The sequence below is a fragment of the Dermacentor albipictus genome, chromosome 9, assembly GCF_038994185.2.
Source record: "Dermacentor albipictus isolate Rhodes 1998 colony chromosome 9, USDA_Dalb.pri_finalv2, whole genome shotgun sequence".
NCBI classification, from domain to species: Eukaryota; Metazoa; Arthropoda; class Arachnida; order Ixodida; family Ixodidae; genus Dermacentor; species Dermacentor albipictus.
Genome location: NC_091829.1, coordinates 36576026 through 36593710, shown reverse-complemented (window position 1 = coordinate 36593710; position 17685 = coordinate 36576026). Strand labels below are relative to the sequence as shown.

The window sequence follows — 17685 nt, the reverse complement described above, 5'->3', positions numbered from 1 at the left end:
TGTAGATTCCAACTCCTGAGATCTGCTCCAATTAAAAAAAAATGTGATTTGGCCTTCGTCAAACTGCGCACACCTGCATTTCAGCCGTCGCAGTTCAGCGTAATGAGGCGGAAGCGGGGGCTGTTACGCGCCGGCAAATAGATAAGGCGCGAACATACGGGAACCGTATCAGTGCCCAGCCCGATACGCGACGGCTGTGCTGTTACAAGCTATGTGCACGGAAAGACCATGCACAGATAGCTGCCCAAGCTTCGGCGCCACAAGTAGGTTATGCATACTCGGGACCCTGTTGCTTGCAGTTGCGTAAGGACGGGAAACCACGTGTCAATATATCTGTACGAGGAACAGGTTTTGGACTTGTGTCGCAGAAACAGTGAGTAGCGAGACGCTGATGGTCGGAGCGTAGATTTTATTTCTTGTTTGCGTTAGCAAACATGCGATACAAAGCAACACTGAAAACACGTTGGGAACAACACTGAATCTGAGGACGAATGACAGATGAAGCGGGGAACAACCTATGCGGAATGCGAGCGATAACACGAATCGCGAAGTTTCAACTATAATCGGAGACGAACTTAACTATTCAGTACGACATGTCCGTCGAGAAAACTGCACTGCGCTTGCGATCTCCGACTCCGCGTTTAGAAACATAGTTCCTGAGGATACGGATATTGAAATAAGTTCGCCTCCGCTGAGAAGCAACGTAAACAAGCGAACGTTGATTGGCCGGTGCATTTCTACAAGTTCCCATCGAGTTGTACAGCTTGGTGTGTTTCCCACTGCACTCTGAGGTAAGTTGTCACCGCCTATGCATAGGTTGCTCGTGACGTCACGGACGCAGCTTCTCACCGTGCTGGTCCTCCAACATGGCGGCTAGTGTGTCATAGTCATTGCCACGGGTCATGGTACTAGTGTCTCATACTCACTGCCACGGGTCATGGGAACGGGTAATTTGCTCCGAATGTCACACAAACGCGATCGGAACGCGCTGCTGGAGTCAGAAGCGCGGCAGAACCATCGCGCGGGACGCCAACAGACACGGCTTCTCAGCGTGCTGGTCCTCGAACATGGCGGCTATGATGACGTCAGGGCAAGTCACATGTACTTTATTTCGGATATTCATTTGTATGCAGCTTTAACTTTCCCACGTGTACTTGAACGCCTCACAAACCCGCACACATGCGCGCGTAAACAGGCTGCATGAACACTCAAAGCCGCTGATTGAAGGAATCTGAAGGACCGCTGCGATTGAAGGATTCATGTCCTTAAGCGCAAATTATTCGTAACAAAGGATGCGCGTGCGTTCGTGTGTGCACGCACGCAGAAAATTACGAAAAGCGCTTACTTAATTGAAGATAAGACTAATTGGATTAAGAAAGAGCGATGCTAGTCCGGTAGGACTACGTGTGCTGCTACACGAAGGCCTGATTAAAACCATTATACTGGGAACGCGGAACTCTTCGCCTCTTGTGTTGGAACGCCGAGGCAGCTCCGAGTCGCCCAAGATCCCCGTCCCGAAGCTCAAGGGCCCCTTTAAGACGCGCGCGTTCACGTTCTGGCGCTTTTAAGGGGCCACGAAAGGGATCATCACCAGGCGAGCGATACCGTCCCGACCGCCGGCGCGGTCCTTTTCCCGCTATCGTGACATACAGATAGAGAGCGGCGTTCTTTACTCTCGGCAAACACGCGGCACGCCGGGTCGCGATAGTGTGCGCTCGCATGCGAGTCTGGGAAAAAGTCGAACCGCGTTGACCTGCGGCAAGACGCGAGTTCCAGAAACGAGGCGTTGCCATCGGTGCGCTTCTCGCCGACTTCATCAAAGGTAACTGACTGCTCTCAAGTACTTCAGTATAGTCGTATTGCACATCCCTTCGAGAGGCATCCCATGTGATAATACTCGTATGAGCTAGATTTCAAAACTACTCGCTGCACTGATGCCACAAGGGCGGCGCCCCGTTTCGCAGTATTCTGGCGCTGCAACGGAGGCTATGAGTCATGCTCTAGTGCTCAAGGCTGAACTTGATACTGCACATGAGGCTACGCTTGCGATTGCATTTGAGACTTAAAACGAGGCTACGCATGAGAATACACGTGAAAGTGCACTTGAAGCTTCACTCGAAAATTCACTTCAAACTGCACATGAACTGCACATGAAACTGCACATGAAACTGCACATGAAACTGCACATGAAACTGCACTTGAGGCTGCACTTGAGACTGTACATGCGACTGTACTTTTGACGTCACAAGAGAATGCACGTGAGGATACCCGTGGGAACACAAGTGAGCCTACCCGGGAGACTGTGCGTGAGAGATTACACGTGATACTGCGCTTGAGCTTTCGCCCCCAAATCTTGCTTGAGACTGAGGATACGGCAATCTGACGCTGACTGACACGCGACGCGTCCATCACCATCAACGAGCTTCTGGTCGGCTGAGGAGAGCTCTCGCTTCCGCTTCATTGCCAAATGCTAACGACATCTAGCATGGCTAGCTGGCCGACTGTGTTTGCAACATTTCGTGAAACTGTTGTTTTCCAGACCGGCTTTCGGCAGCTTTTCGGTAAACCAACTGAAAGCAAAAAGAACGGCGCGGTCCGTTTATCTGAAGGAATGACTCGGCAATTTGTGTAAATGAGCTAAAAAATAAGGGTAATTCCTGGAAGCATGGCACATCTTTTGCCAGATCTGGACTATACGTCCAGTTCCGCTGGTTTCGCCAATCAATGCGTCTCGAAAAAGGATACAAATCACTCAGAAAAAAAAGAACAGCGCTTTAGGAGCGCGTTGAAGGGTCTTTCACTTTGGGACATAATGTTGCGATTTGGAATGAAAAAAAGATGAAATCTCTCTACTTATCGTTCGGCTTTGTGTACTCCAGTTGCTAGGCTAAGGGGCGGACATTCAGTGAACAACGTGGTTCATTTGTGTTCTGTATCCTTTATTCCTATACAAAACTCGAAAGTTTACGTTAGCAACGGTAACTTGTGATGAGGGCAACTGCTGAGGCTAGACATGTTCATAGCTCAAATATCTGTGCTGCAGATTTAGCAGAACACTAATTTGTGTTTTGTTTTGCAAAATACATTCATCTAGAAGTGCAAGCACAGACCTCGTGCAACACTGTGCAAGTCTGTGCAACCTTGGGCAATGATATATCAATTTGCTATTACTCAAGCTCTAAAGCCCAGGGATGTATGTATGTTTTCCTATGTCCGCTGCAATTAAGCAGTGAGCTGAAGTTTCTTATGAGCTGAGCTGAGCTTTGCTATTCTTTTTATTCTGCTTGAAAACACACACACACACACACACACACACACACACACACACACACACACACACACACACACACGCACACGCACACGCACACGCACACGCACACGCACACGCACACACACGCACACGCACACGCGCGCGCACACACACATATTATATATATATATATATATATATATATATATATATATATATATGTATGTATATATATATATATATATATATATATATATATATATATATATATATATATATATATATATATATATGTAGCGCTTACCTGCACTTTAAGAAGGAAGAGATTGAAACTTGAAAGTTGAAGAAATGAAGAACGAGATGACAGTTCGCGAAGCGTAAAGTACAACAATGACATTTATTACAGTAGTGTTGCGCGAAGATGAAAAAAACTAATCATAAGGGTATAATAAACACAAATTCAGAAGCCGCCGCAATTAATGCGCCACATTAAACCAATCAGTAAATCAACCAATCGTATACGCGAGAATAAATCAGCAGGGTTCACGTTCGACGATTCTGTACTTTTGGAGTGTGTTTTATGTTCCTGATAATGTATTCTATGTATTGCATAATTTATCTATTATATACAGTTACGCATCTGTAATCATGTAACTGCGCGATCATGCGTTACCTTACATCTTATGAATATTTCGCTTCTTTAATTCGTGCGCATGGAAGGTACCGTACAGGTGTGTAGTCCAACCTCTTGGCTGTGGGGTCCGACCTTTATGTGTCTGCTTGTTGCGTAGTTGGCAAACTAGGATTGATCGATTGGTTGATTTCAAAAAATAAGTCAAACGCTTTGTCTGTTAGAAAGTGACCGGCACGCATCTCCCACACAGGAGGATGCACCGTCGCGGCCAATGGAGCCTCGTCACCCAAATCACTTGCCTGACGTTAGCAGCTGCCTCAGGGTTGTTCACGGCTGGAGCCACAGGCACGGTGGTCTCTCCGTTCTCCATTACGAGAACGAACGTTCTCCATTACGAGAACGTCGAGTACGCCGTGACGAATGCCACTAACGCTTACAATCGTCACCGCCAGGGCGGCGCGTCCATCGCCACTCACGCGATGACGTCACTGGTTGCGCCATCGTTCAGGTCTCGAGCGAACACAAAAGACGCGCCCGACGGAAGCGAGCGCGGAAACCGGAAGTACAGCGAGGCCCCTACCAGTGATCACCGCCAGGGCGGCGCGTCCATCGCCACCCACGCGATGACGTCACTGGTTGCGCCATCGTTCTGGTCTCGAGCGAACACAAAAGACTGGCCCGCCGGAAGCGAGCGCGGAAACCGGAAGTACAGCGAGGCCCCTACCAGTGATCACCGCCAGGGCGGCGCGTCCATCGCCACCCACGCGATGACGTCACTAGTTGCGCCATCGTTCTGGTCTCGAGCGAACACAAAAGACTGGCCCGCCGGAAGCGAGCGCGGAAACCGGAAGTACAGCGAGGCCCCTACCAGTGATCACCGCCAGGGCGGCGGGTCACTAGCCACTCACGCGATGACGTCACCGGCTGCGCCATTACTCAGGCCTCGAGTGCGCAACGAGAGCGATGGAGCGCTTCCGTGTGCTAGGTGGATTTCCTTACGCCACATATCCAAAAGTGAGTTTATGAAGCTATGAAATTGATTAACTGTGAAGTCGCAGAAGCGTAAGCGTGTGGTAAATCAGCGGCTGTGGCGCTTTGTTTGGAGGAAGGAAAATACCAGTTTAGTCCTAGGCGCGTACTATTTTCACTTACTGTTCATTTCACCTCAGAGGAGTAGAAAGCGTGGAAACTAATTTGGAACCATTTCTACGTAGCGTTCTTGAAAGCCGAGCAGTGCCTTGTGGGCCGTTGAACATTGCTAAATTCAAATCAAGTTAATTGATTGAGACAACAGAGTTCAATGTCTGGAAGGGAGACAGCGACAAATGGGCGCCCGCGCGCGTTGGTAGCAGCTCGGGAATTCATCTAGCGATGCCTTGAAAGCACGGCACTGCAGGAGCAAGGGCTTGAGAGTCGCCATTTGAGCTCATTTTTAGCCGCCGTCCGTAGCGATGAATCCGAGGCGCACGGGCAACGGTGAGAGTATTTATGGCGCTCTCAGAGAGAGCATAAATAATTTACTATGGCTAGTTCTTGCGCGGTACAGTGAGATAGCCTGTACAAGAGTACATCCTTTGACCACACAGAGCGTATACGCGGAGTTTTGTGGACCGCCCGAAAGCGGTTGCTGATTGCGTCTTCAGTTAATCGTGGCAGTTTGGGCGCACATGGCAGCGCTTTCGCGCGAAGTCCACCACCCTCACTTGAGTCAATGAATGGGAAAGTCGGAAGCGTCGTGCCAGTGCTCGCTTAACGGTTTCTGCGAAGCGTGCGTGAGCAATAACGCTGCGTTGCGCGACGCGCTTTTTGGTGCATCGCAGAGTTCGTGGCCGTGCGCTCGTTGCATGTCCAAGCGTCGGCACTGGGCAGAGCTGTCTTGGGAACCGTTTTCTTCGCGACCAGCCTGCTCGTCGTGGCCTCCCTGTTCGCCTTAGTGTGGTGCTTTTGCCGCAGTTGCCGGGGCGCCAAGAAAGAGGTATGGCAATGTACACTTTTCTCAGAACGATATTGCATACTGGGTGCTCTTGTTCGCCTAATAACGCGTTAACATTAGGAGCGTCGAAGTGGAAACAAGTGTCTTTGTGTGAAGTGTAGAAAGCGAGTCGCGTGACATATATATATATTAGTGCAACAGACGTTGGGTCTGTTCCGTACCTCCGTCAGTTGCACTTCATTCAGCATGTGTATCGAGTGACTTCCTGAACAAGATATTGCATTGCGGTGAACGCGGCTTAACTCGTGAATCCTGCACTACAAAGAGTTGCGAAGTAATGCTAACGCATTTTCCTCGCCTTTACCGCTAAATCGACGCAGATTTTTTTTTTTTGGTACACAAGGGAGCAATGTTATAATAGTTCGGAAAGTTCACGAGGGTTGCAATGTGGGCTTGTTGGTAATGCATCTTCAAGGGGAGTATGGTAGCGCGATTCAAAGACGGGACAAAAGAAGACACTATGTGTGTCCCTTTGTGTATTTTGTCCCGTCTTTGAATCGCGCTACCGTACTCCCCTTGAAGGTTCGGAAAGCGCTTGCTCTTGCGTGATTGGCCAGAATTGTGCTTTCGTAATCGAAAACGCCGTTATTGGGGTTATTCCACTGCAGCGATACCGAATTTGTAGTTGTATAGGCAGCGTGGCTACACTGTAACAACGCGTTCACCCCGATACAACGCGCGAGCAGCCGCCCGATTGTCGCCGCAGAATGGGCGCGTTCAGATCGAATCTCTGGTGGCGCGCGACGAAATGCTCTTTGGCCACCGGACAACTCTCACGTGATGCGCTGAAATTCGCCAGGCTACTTCTCGCAAGTGTGTTCCGAATTCGTGGTTACTGCAATAGTATTTTGTGTGTGACTAAGCCATAATGGTGCTGCTTCTACATTCACCCATTTACATTTTTGTGGATAACCGTTGCTATTGCGCGAAAAATGGTAATGTAACATAAATAATGACAATCCTCCCCCCCCCCCCCAGTGCTACAGGGATAATGTAATGCCAGGCCAACTATTTTAATTAGTCGGAATAAAACTTGCAGGAATCACCAATCTGTAACTGTGGTAAATCACTACTCTGTAACTTTAACTGTCACATCATCTGCAATAAGACGTCTGGCGCTGCAGCTATGGTATCTGTCTGGCGACTATATACATCTAGCAGTTTTTTGTGGGCCAATTCCGAAGATGGCGCAGTCTAAAAATGTGGGTAGATCCGGAAGATTGCGTTGTCTAACACGAGTGTGGAGCGCTCAGCGATTGAAACACAACACTCGGAGCGCGTGGCTGCCGGAAATTCTAGAAAAAATTGTCGACGCCGACGCCCCGCTCTTGCGGCAAGCGTAGGCGTCGTACCTCGTTGAAAGGATTGAAGAGTGAACGGGGAGCGCGTATGAAAGACGGCGATACGAAGAGAGCGCGAGGAGGAAAATGGAGGAGGAGGGTATGGCGAAAGCCTGAGAAAAAAAGCGCCGTGCCGCGCACGACGGGCTTTGTGGTGACTACAGCTACTAGATGGTTACGAGATGGCGCCAGAGTAGCGCGCGTCGTCTGTTTGGAAACAAAGCGCTGCATGAGTGAAAGTGTGTCTGCGCCGACTGCAGTGAATCGCGCTCACGGGTCGCGATTAGCGAAGCAGTCGCGCCAGCTAATATATCGCATAATAAAAACACGTACAGAGCTACGCTCAAATTTCGCATTAGGGAGTATCGTAATTGTCGGTGAATTTTCTTCGTCCCCGCTGCGCTATGGGGACACCGAGCTGATGTATTTTTGTACCACATGAAGGCGAGAGCTTTTGCGGTGCATTCTGACTGCATTAAGCCCCTCAGCATCGAACACACCGGTCCTACACACCGACGTGGCTCGCAACCCACAGAGATGTTCCCTATGTCTAGTCGCACTAGACAGTACATCCCGGTCACTGCAGCCGCATTTCGATGGGGGCAAAATGCGAAAACATTCGTGTGCTTAGGTTTAGGTGCACGTTAAAGAACCCCAGGTGGTCGAAATTTCCGGAGGCCTCCACTACGGCGTGCCTCATAATCAGAAAGTGGTTTTGGCGCGTAAAACCCCATAATTTAATTTAATTTAGATAGTACAGGCATTCAGAGGGGTTTGGCCACGCTCAACACTGTGGACAGTGGCACGGCGGAAGAGGCTGCTGTCGCCCTAGTCATCGTACATGATTGAAACATACCGTTTAGAACGACAGAAAGCTGAGCTAGTTGGTAAGGATTCATTATGCAAAATAGAAGTGAGGCGTGCAGACAGGACACAAGAGTAGAGAGGTGGACAACACGAACGCCGTTCATGTTGTCCACCTCTCTGCTCTTGTGTTCTGTCTGCACGCCTCACTTCTATTTTGCATAATACAACCATACCGGCACCGGATGGACCCATCCACAGTGGTCACTGATTCACAGACCGCTTTCAGGACTTTGGCACAAGGGAGGGTGACCCCCTGCACACACCGCATCCTTACATCATTACACCCAACAGCATTATACAGGGTGCGTGTCGTCTGGACACCTGGACACGCCTCTCTCCATGGTAATGAACGCGTTAATGTGGTAGCCCAAGAGCTCGCTAACCGGGCGCCATTGGAAGAGCTGTGCAACCCAGACGACACACCGACAGAACCACTGAACTGCACTGAAGCTCTATAACATTACAGAGGTAGCAGAAGACACTTCCCCCCACCACATAATTCCTTTAACCGAGAAGATGCCGTCGCGTTGCGACAGCTTCAAACTAATTCATTTCCCTGCCTCTTTTATCTTCACCTCTTCCACCCCACACAATATACCTGATACTGTCCCTACTGTGGAGTCCACAGTATGCAAGTCCACAGTATATAATTGCAGCTGGGAGTGCCCACACCCTCCGGGTTACTCCCCTTTCCTTCACCTTCACCTTCCTCCTGGGGGACTGCGCTGACCAGCTTAGATCCGCAAGGGCAGCGACGGCTCATCCGGTGGGCACGCGGAGTGGCGTGAGCCAATGGGGCCCCGAACTAAGGGCTCCACCCTACGAGGAAGGCACCCCATCTCATTACAAATAAATTTTCTCTCTCTCTCTCTCTCGGCGATCTGCCAGCGTTTTAGTGGTGGTGCAAAAAAATCAAGGCCATTCCGCCCTGAGAAGGTGGATGGTCAGCGGAGCTGTAAACATCGTGGTAATAGAACTTGTGGTAAAGATATTGTTACCTAATTCATCGTCACTTAGTAACGACGGTCACAGTGACTTTGTGGTCGTTATGATATAGACTGATCGGCATACTCGCGGCTGCTGACACATTCCTTGATAATGTCACATCGATGCACGTACGCCGCTGTGTGGTCAGTTGGGCCGGATCGGTGTGGCATAGCAAGCGATATGTGTGCCACACGAAATGTGTAAACTACTCCCTTTTCGGTCCCAACACATGCACATTGAAATCACGGACAACGACCACGGGGGTGGTGTCATCGCAACTAAGCCACGCAAAGTGAGTAGCCAAGAAACTTACGGGGCTATGAGCCATCGGATTTTTTGCTTGCTTACGGGAGGAGGGGGGAGGGGGGGAATGATTGAGTGCTTACATCCGCTGTAAAAAGCGCCGGCCGCCACGCGTTCAGAATATCGCGTTTCAATCGTTGAGCTCTGTACATTGTTCCTGCAAATTTGAGTAATGTCGTTGCTACATCCACATTCTACATGAATTCTACAGGATTCGATGGATGTATCATCGATGTTGCACCCAGAGTAATGCGAAACGTAACCAAAGAACGGGAGCTCGAGCGGCTCTTCCCAGAAATTAAGGTTAAAAGTGCCGCTTTTTCATCAAACTATAAGATTGTAGCGATCGTATAGTCGTCAGGACCTCGTTGTAGCGGTCGTCGACTTTGTTGGCGTCATCATGCGTCATCATCATTGTAATCGCGCCGTGGTCTGGTCGCTGTCGTCGCACAAAATGCTAACCTTACGATGATGATGGTGATGACAATGCATCGTCACCAATGCACCGAGTCGCACAATTTGGGAGTCCGATTGTCGAAACGGATGCCAGCCTCAGAATTCTTTCCAAGTGCTTTGCGAGCTCACCTGCCGCAATTCGTGAATCGCAGTATGTGTCCAATATGGAATACTTATAAAGTTACTTAGTTAAATATTGACTACTAATGAATCATGAATTCTAATTTCTCGTTGAAGTAATGTCTGCCTCTTCGAGTTAGTCAACTAAAAGAGCAGAACTGCCGAAGGCAATTATTTCTTAAGGTACCCGAGATTTCCGAAGAAAGGACACCGTATATATGCTGCGCTCTTCGTAACTTTGATTACACCATTAAAGAATCATATAAACATGAAAATATAGATGTGACCATTAAACCCTACGTCTATTCCATTCAGTCACCTTCAAGAAACTGCCATGTTTCATGAGTAATTCCTTCATTCAGATATGACTCTGCCAGATAATGACTGAATGCAATCGAAGTGCTAAAATGAGTCCATAGTGATGCTGCAAACGTTACGGCGGCATCAAAATTCACTGCGTTTTGATGATCACGTGTGTTGTAATTCATCCAGGCGTCGCGCAATGCCAACCAGAGGAGCTTCGCGACAGCGCTGTGGCGCTTGCGAAGCGTTTCGAGATTTACATGTGTGTAATTCGTCATCACATTTCTTTTCACGCTATAACGACTTGCCGCGATCGGACAGAGCCACGTAAGTTTTGTCACCAAATTTACCACACGTGCTGTGCCGTACCGGTAGCCGAGTGGGCAACATGTTCAGATCGCACCCATAACGGCGGTGGTTCGATAGGCTGCGCCTGCATCCCGAAACAAAAAGTGCTATCACACGCGCATTTCTGCATTTATGAGGGAGCTTACCTCAGGCAAATGAAACCAACATTCATGCGATGGAACAACGATGAAGCAGTCTAGTTGTGAGTAAGACCAACTCTAACAACATCACCCACGCCGAAGTTAGGGGATACCACGCCGTTCACGCAAGGACGCAGTGTTCTGGAAAGCGCCTAGCAGGCACAGGCCATTATCGGGTGTAATACACAGGGAATAAACAAACAAGCAGGTTGTGTCAGTAACGCTCCCCATTTCTTGTTTATTTTAAACATGTTTCTTTTCCCGCAGGCGTACACGTTTCCCTTCGCCGCAGGTCTTGGTCTTCGTTACGAAAATTTTGCGCCGATCCACGTGGTGCCCCCCTCCTCGAGGTTTCTTGAGCTGGTCGGACGTGTTGCGGCCCGGACCATTACAGGTTTTCGTTCACATCAGTAGCCACAACCGCTGCCGCAGCCGCTGCCGCCTCCGCAGCCGCTGCAGCAGCAGCTTCTGCCTCCTTCTTCTTCTGGCTTTCGTCCTTGAGGCTCTGCAATCGTGTCAGCAGCGTCTCGTACTGCGCTGTCTTGGTCGCGTTCATCAGCGGGTCCCTAAGCGTCGTGCCGGTCTGATGGAGTCGCGCGTTCACCGTCTCCTCGTACTTGTTGTACGACTCGAGGAACGACTCGAGGATGACCTTCCTCAAGGCCGGCGGGCACTGGGCGTCCTCCCTGAGGGCCGCGTCCACTTGGTCGCACACGGCCACCCGGAGCGTCTCGTGCTGGATGTAGACGTTGTAGGCCTCCGCGTCACCCGGCGCCTTTTCCTGACTGAACGCGTCGTAGTACGGGTTGTCGCTCAGCAGAGACTGGATCGAGACGAGCGTGCTCGAGAGTGACTGGGCAGGGCTCCAGTTGCACAGGCCGCCTCCCGTGCCCAGGGTGGACACGCATACCTTGCCGTTGATGTAGAGGTGTATGTGGAATCGCAGTCTCCCGCCGTCCGTGTTCAGGAAGCGTACGCGGGGCGGGCGCAGCGGGTAATCTTGAGGGAACTTGAGCAAGAACTGGAAGAACCCGCCTTCGTACGGCGAGCCCGGCGCTCCCAGCATGAGGACGTGGACCTTGGTGATGTCGTCTTCGTCGGGTGATATGAAGAGCCTCGCCGGCGGCTGTGCGTTGAACTCGGCGATGTCCTTCTTGACCCTGACCAAGCACTGCGGGGTCGGCACCTCGTGCTGGTATTCCAGCGGGTCCCAGTTGCTAGTAATCATTGTGGCGTATGGAAAGATTTCTTTAAGGGCGCGGGCGAAGCAGATCGGCGAGGTTTTGGGGGCGGGGGGGGGGAGCGAAACCGGATCCCGGCCCTTCGGACGTCCGACGGCGAAGCGCAGTGTGCGAGCTGCTTCACTTCGTCTACGACGTCAGCGGTCACGTGCCTATGCCCAGCGCGAACCTCGTGTCGAAAGACCTCAAAGAATGTCGCAGGATCAAGGAAGGTTTTTTCTGTCAAGCCACAAATTAAGAAGCCTCGGAAGCAACCTCGATTGTTTACGTGTGAGTCGTGAGCATTACCGAAATGTGAAAACAAATGGCCAGTCTGTCAGAGCCGCACGCGCACGGAAATTGAAAGAAGACGAAGAACACCAAGAAAGATTCTTGATTGGAATCCCCGCGAGTGGGTAAGCGCCAAACTCATCAAGGAAATCATCATCATCATCATCATCATCATCATCATCATCAACATCTTCTCTTCGGATGCCGTATGCTATACGGATCCTTTTAGCCTAATTTATGCCACTGGTGCTGGGATTACGCAAATTAGGACCATCAATTACGTCAGCCGTGATAATCACTGATTCATTATCATTGTGCTCATCCCTTGCTGCTTCTCGTGATTCTCGCGTAATGAGGACGTTTCATTCATTGGTACCTGGGTACTTGAGAAACGTGATATTAGTTTGCGTGCCTAACCATAAAGGACTAATTATAAATGAAATTGAAGATTCTCTAGCCAAGACAACGATGAGTGGCCCGATTTTCCCTTATACCTTTTGACTGCTCTTGTCACTGCTGCTAGATTTCGCAGGAGTGTCATTACGCAGCCTGTATAAGGCTCCGCAATTACGAGCTCTGTGGATTACTGACATCTTCTATACACTTGGCACAGAAATTTTTGCCAAACAAGAGAAATTGAGGTGTCCACCAAGAAGTTGTGCTGCCGTATAGGTACGTTCAACTTCTATCTATACACGTCTGGTCTGGTCCCCTCACCATTATGCTCATTGTGTGCTGAACCGGAGCCAATAGACCATTTATTGTTGTCTTCCAGGCCTTTTTCGGTCATATTGACGTAATTTATCTGCGCCTGTGATCCTATCTTTCACAGAAATGTTTGCTTGGCAATCTAAAATTACGTAATTTAAACCAATCGATTACCGTGGTAGACTGTTCCTCCCCCTCTCCACTATCTTTTATTTATTTATTTTCATGCACGGTTTTCTTCTGATTGATTTTTTTCACACACACAAAAATTTTACTTTTTAAGCTTTAACGCTCAAATGGTCCAGAACCAACTCTCCCACTTTTAGAATCTCGCGCTCATGATGGCTAATAACGTTTACGTCATGCCTCAGGAATTTCGACTATTTACGCGCGCAGAACCGTCGTCTTGTAATGGAAGTATCTTAATGCTGGAAGTATCTGATTAAAACATGACAGTGTCCCAGATATATTTTTTACAGCCTGGGTCATAAATTTGTCGCCATTGCTTTCCCAAAACATGGTACAGTTCGGAAGCTGAAGTGACGCGTCTCTCAGATTGCACCTTGATAACAAAAGGGGCGGCGGCGTTGGGTTATATCAACCCAGGACTAAAGTTATCCGTACTAATGACTTCATGGCTACCAAACGATATGTTGTATCCCTAACCATTTCATCTTCTAATGTACTCCTTTCTGTGGTTTATCGCCCTCCCAGTGGGTTCCATGCCAACGTACATTTTCTTGAACGACTACTTGATTTCGCAGACAGCACCCATCCACGAGTAACAGTGCAAGGAGACTTTAGCATTACCTTGCTCGTTCATGCTAAATGTGCTGAAGAGTTTCTGGACGTTCTCCACGCGCATTGCTGTGAAAACATTATAGCTCTGCCAATAATGCTTTCAGAAAATTCGAGCAGCCTTTTGGACTTGCGTGTCAAATACTACAACACATAAGTAATTGTGGGAGGTGTTCTTTCATGAAAATTAGTCGACCACCTACTTACCTTTCTATATCTTTTTTTTGTTTTTGCCAAGAACTTCATTTAAAAGTAGACCAAACATATAACCTGTTTTATCTTGCCTAGTTGTTGATGGTGGCAGCATTTCTACATCTTATGTATCGATAGCGAATGCAAGCATTGATGATGAGTATTCAAAATAAGACTACAACACTTTGCTTTCAACAATTCCATGATGCATTTCTTTAGGTAAATCCATCCCCTATAAACCACCTATAAAGAAAGGGGTCAGACAAGGAGACACAACCTCTGCAATGTCATTCACTGCGTGCTTGGAAGAAGTATTCAAGCTATTAAACTGGGAAGGTTTAGGAGCAAGGATCGACGGCGAATACCTCAGCAACCTTCGGTTTGCCGATGACATTGTTCTATTCAGCAACATTGCAGACGAGTTGCAACAAATTATTGAGGACCTTAACAGGGAGAGTGTAAGAGTGGGCTTGAAGATTAATATACAGAAGACAAAGATAAAGATGAATAACCGGGCAAGGGAACAAGAGTTCAGAATCGCAAGTCAGCCTCTAAAGTCTGTGAAGGAGTACGTTTATCCAGGTCAACTAATCACAGGGAACCCTGGCCATGAGAAGAAAATTCGCAGAAGAATAAAAATGGGTTGGATCGGCATACGGGAGACATCGTGAGCTCGTGACTGGAAGCTTACCGTTATCATTGAAAAGGAAGGTATACAATCAGTGCATTTTACCGGTGCTGACATATGCGGCAGAGACCTGGAGACTGACACAGAAGCTTGAGAACAAGTTAAGGACCGCGCAAAGAGCAATGGAACGAAGAATGCTAGGCATAACTTTAAGAAACAGAAAGAGAGTGGTTTGGATCAGAGAGCAAATGGGTATAGACTATATTCTAATTGACATTAAGGGAAAAAAATGGCTCTGGGCAGCATGTAATGGGCAGATTAGATAACCGTTGGACCATTAGGGTGACAGAATGGGCACCAACAGAAGGGAAGCGCAGTTCAGCCTCGGTTTTCGTGCTACAAAGTGCGGGCAACACCGTACATCCCGTAACCCCTTTTTGTCCGCGTCTTCTAGCGCAAAAACCATTTGGCTACGAATGAGCTCTCTGTAGTACATTTGTTATATTGATAACTCAGTGACCGATTATAGGTGCGAAGTGATGGACAACCACACGTGTTCACACTGAGTACTTTCTTCCCCCCTCTCCTGTCTTTCTTTACATCCCTTAAGCCACTCCCTCATGTAGGGTAGCAAACCGGACATGCGTCTGGTTGACCTCCCTACCTTTCCTTCCTTCTTTTCCTGTTCCTCTTCCACATGAAGGAAACAGACTTTGAAGTCGAGTCACACTTACGATCGTTCGCTTTAACGCTGTTCGCGAGGTGCTACGTTTCTTTTGAAGTTCTTTCTGCGTCATGGAATTGCTGAATATAGAAAGGCTTTCAATTCGCAGGATAATCCGCTGGCAACACGGACGCCGCCCCCTGCGTACACTGCACCGAAAGGCGGGTCGTTCGGAGGAATGCACAGTGTACTGATCGACCCACCGCCCCCTTACGGCAGCGTCATCGACTCGACAACCGCTTCAGTTCACTGCATCGGAACAAGGCAGCCGAACAGCCCTGTTCCTTCGCAGGGAGCAGACCAGCCGCCTGCGTACGATGCCTCCATGTCGTCGTCTGCTTCACCGCAGACGGCCTCCGCAATTCCTCGCTTATGACTGCCTCATGACGATGGTGATGTTTGCGCGCGGATTTTCCATCTACAATGGCACTCGGTGGACTCGTCGACTTACGTAACCCCGTATTCTCAAACCAATGTCTCCTTTACTAGATGCCTGCCGCGTTGTCCGGTAGCTCGGTTCCGGGTCCTCTCCCTTTTCTCTCCTCCGCGAAAGGCAACGAGCGCCTCTCATGGCGAACGCCTGCAACTTGCAGCCACGTGCTGCGGCCTCTGAGATTAACACGGCATCTATCACCGTCTCGGAGGCCCGCGATAACGCTCGCCAACAGACGCCCGCGCATATAACGCGCCGGCGTATGCATTCAGCCGCCGCTGCCACATCCGCCGGAAGTTTAAAAGGCAACGAGCGCCGCCGCACGGACTTTATGCTGGACTAACTTCAACTAAGGGAACCGCCGTTACAATGGGAAAGCGAGTTACGCGGGGGGCATCTAGTAAAGGAGGCATTGCTCAAACGATCCTCGACTCGAAAGCTCGTCCTCCGCCCCACCGAGTGGAGCAATGCGCCACCCCTAGACCGATGAGGGAACTACGCATCTTGAGAATTGCCGTGTATGATCATATAGCGCAGTAACCATTGCCATCGAGGGATGGCGCTGCTATCTCTACTTTCTTGAGTCTAGGCAGAACGTTGGTTGCAAGAACGTTCTGGCATACGGAAGTTAAAGTTACAGAACGTAAAGTGAAGGCTCGTCAACTCTTAGGGTGAGCACGTGAGCGCATGGCATCGCTCCGCAAAGCGCCGGTTCAAACATGGCGGCCACCCATCGAAGGAAGCAAACCAGCGGTGGTGCACTGGCGCCTAGAGGCGTGAAAGTTACTAGTGTAGTCTAGTAGTCTAGACCTAGTCTATAGTAACGTTGAGAGCCGTCGCTTCGTGTCGTCTGTAAAACTGCTCGGGCGCGCCAGGGATGTGTACCACCATCAGACTCTAAGAAACGTTTACACCTTTTGGAGTGTATATTTGCGACACAGCAATAATCGTCATCTGTCTTGCCCGCATTTCCTTTCTTGAAAACGCTGCGCTCGTTACTTTCCTGTCGGCAATGCTATATCGTGCTGGTAACGCGCGTGCCGTTCGTTACTGGAAAGTACCGGGCTCGCCGCGTTAAAGAAAGGAAATGCGGACAAGACAGATGACGATTATCGTTGTGGGGCAGATATACCCCCCAAAAGGTGCAACTGCTTTTAGAGTGTAGTGGGTGGACAGTTGGGCTGGTCTCTGCATTGACAATAAAGCGTCGCCATTTTCCTGGTAGCCAGTAGAAAAGTCAAAATGTTTTGAATATTTGGCTCTACCGTTTCAACCTACACGGTAACAAAATACGCTGAATCGAGTATATGCAGAAATAAATTGTGCTTTTGGCCTAGTTTCTATTTTCGCAACCGATATTTGCATTTAGTCGTTTCCGTTGTTGCGCCAACGGACGGCTCTGTCTCTGCTATCGCTTCGGCTGCCGTTCTGTTTGTCTGCTCCTGCCGCTTTCAATGCACGTGCAAGTTTTGTTCCTGTGCTCTGCGGTTAAAGATTTCCTCTCTGTGCGCGCGAATCTCCTGGCGATGTCGAAAAACCGAGGAAAGGGCACAAGGCGTGCAGCGCGGCTGTGTGATGTAACAACTTGGGGAGCAACAGCAGCGCAAAGTTTTCCGCTTCTCAGCGAACGAGAGGTAAGCGCACCTTTTACCTACTCGTTATAAAGGGAATGAGCGCTATTCTTATCAAAACATGTATATGACTTCATAATAGTGGCTAGCCGGGCTTGTTGGTACGAACACATTCTTTAGCAAACAGCGCGAACAACGCGACACAGAAAAGAGACACACACGACACAGCCGCTGGCTTCCAACTAGTACGTTTATTGCGCAAGCGCAGAACAAACAGGCAGCTAGCTCCTGGTACAGCTAGCGGAAGACATGTTAGCGGAAATGCCCCGAAGAAAGAAGACACTCAAAACCGAGATCAACAATTCGAAGACGGCTGTCA

At 49.3% G+C, this 17685-nt stretch overlaps 2 protein-coding genes across 2 annotated transcripts in view; one reads left to right on the top strand and one right to left on the bottom strand.

The window, feature by feature from the left end:
* Positions 1-263: 263 nt before the first annotated feature.
* The window catches only part of LOC135906479 (uncharacterized), a 36523-nt gene continuing 19101 nt past the window's right edge, over positions 264-17685 (top strand). The window contains exons 1-4 of the mRNA XM_065437879.2: positions 264-373; positions 4135-4898; positions 5705-5859; positions 15412-17369. Of these exons, the coding sequence (XP_065293951.1) occupies positions 4139-4898; positions 5705-5859; positions 15412-15678 (1182 nt within the window). The 5' untranslated portion in view covers positions 264-373; positions 4135-4138 and the 3' untranslated portion in view covers positions 15679-17369. The remainder of the gene's footprint in view (positions 374-4134; positions 4899-5704; positions 5860-15411; positions 17370-17685) is intronic.
* On the bottom strand, positions 10951-12121 carry LOC135906480 (ubiquitin-conjugating enzyme E2 Z-like). Its single transcript, XM_065437881.2, has one exon. It carries the CDS (start codon positions 11967-11969, stop codon positions 11130-11132), a length of 840 nt encoding a protein of 279 aa, XP_065293953.1. The 5' UTR covers positions 11970-12121; the 3' UTR covers positions 10951-11129.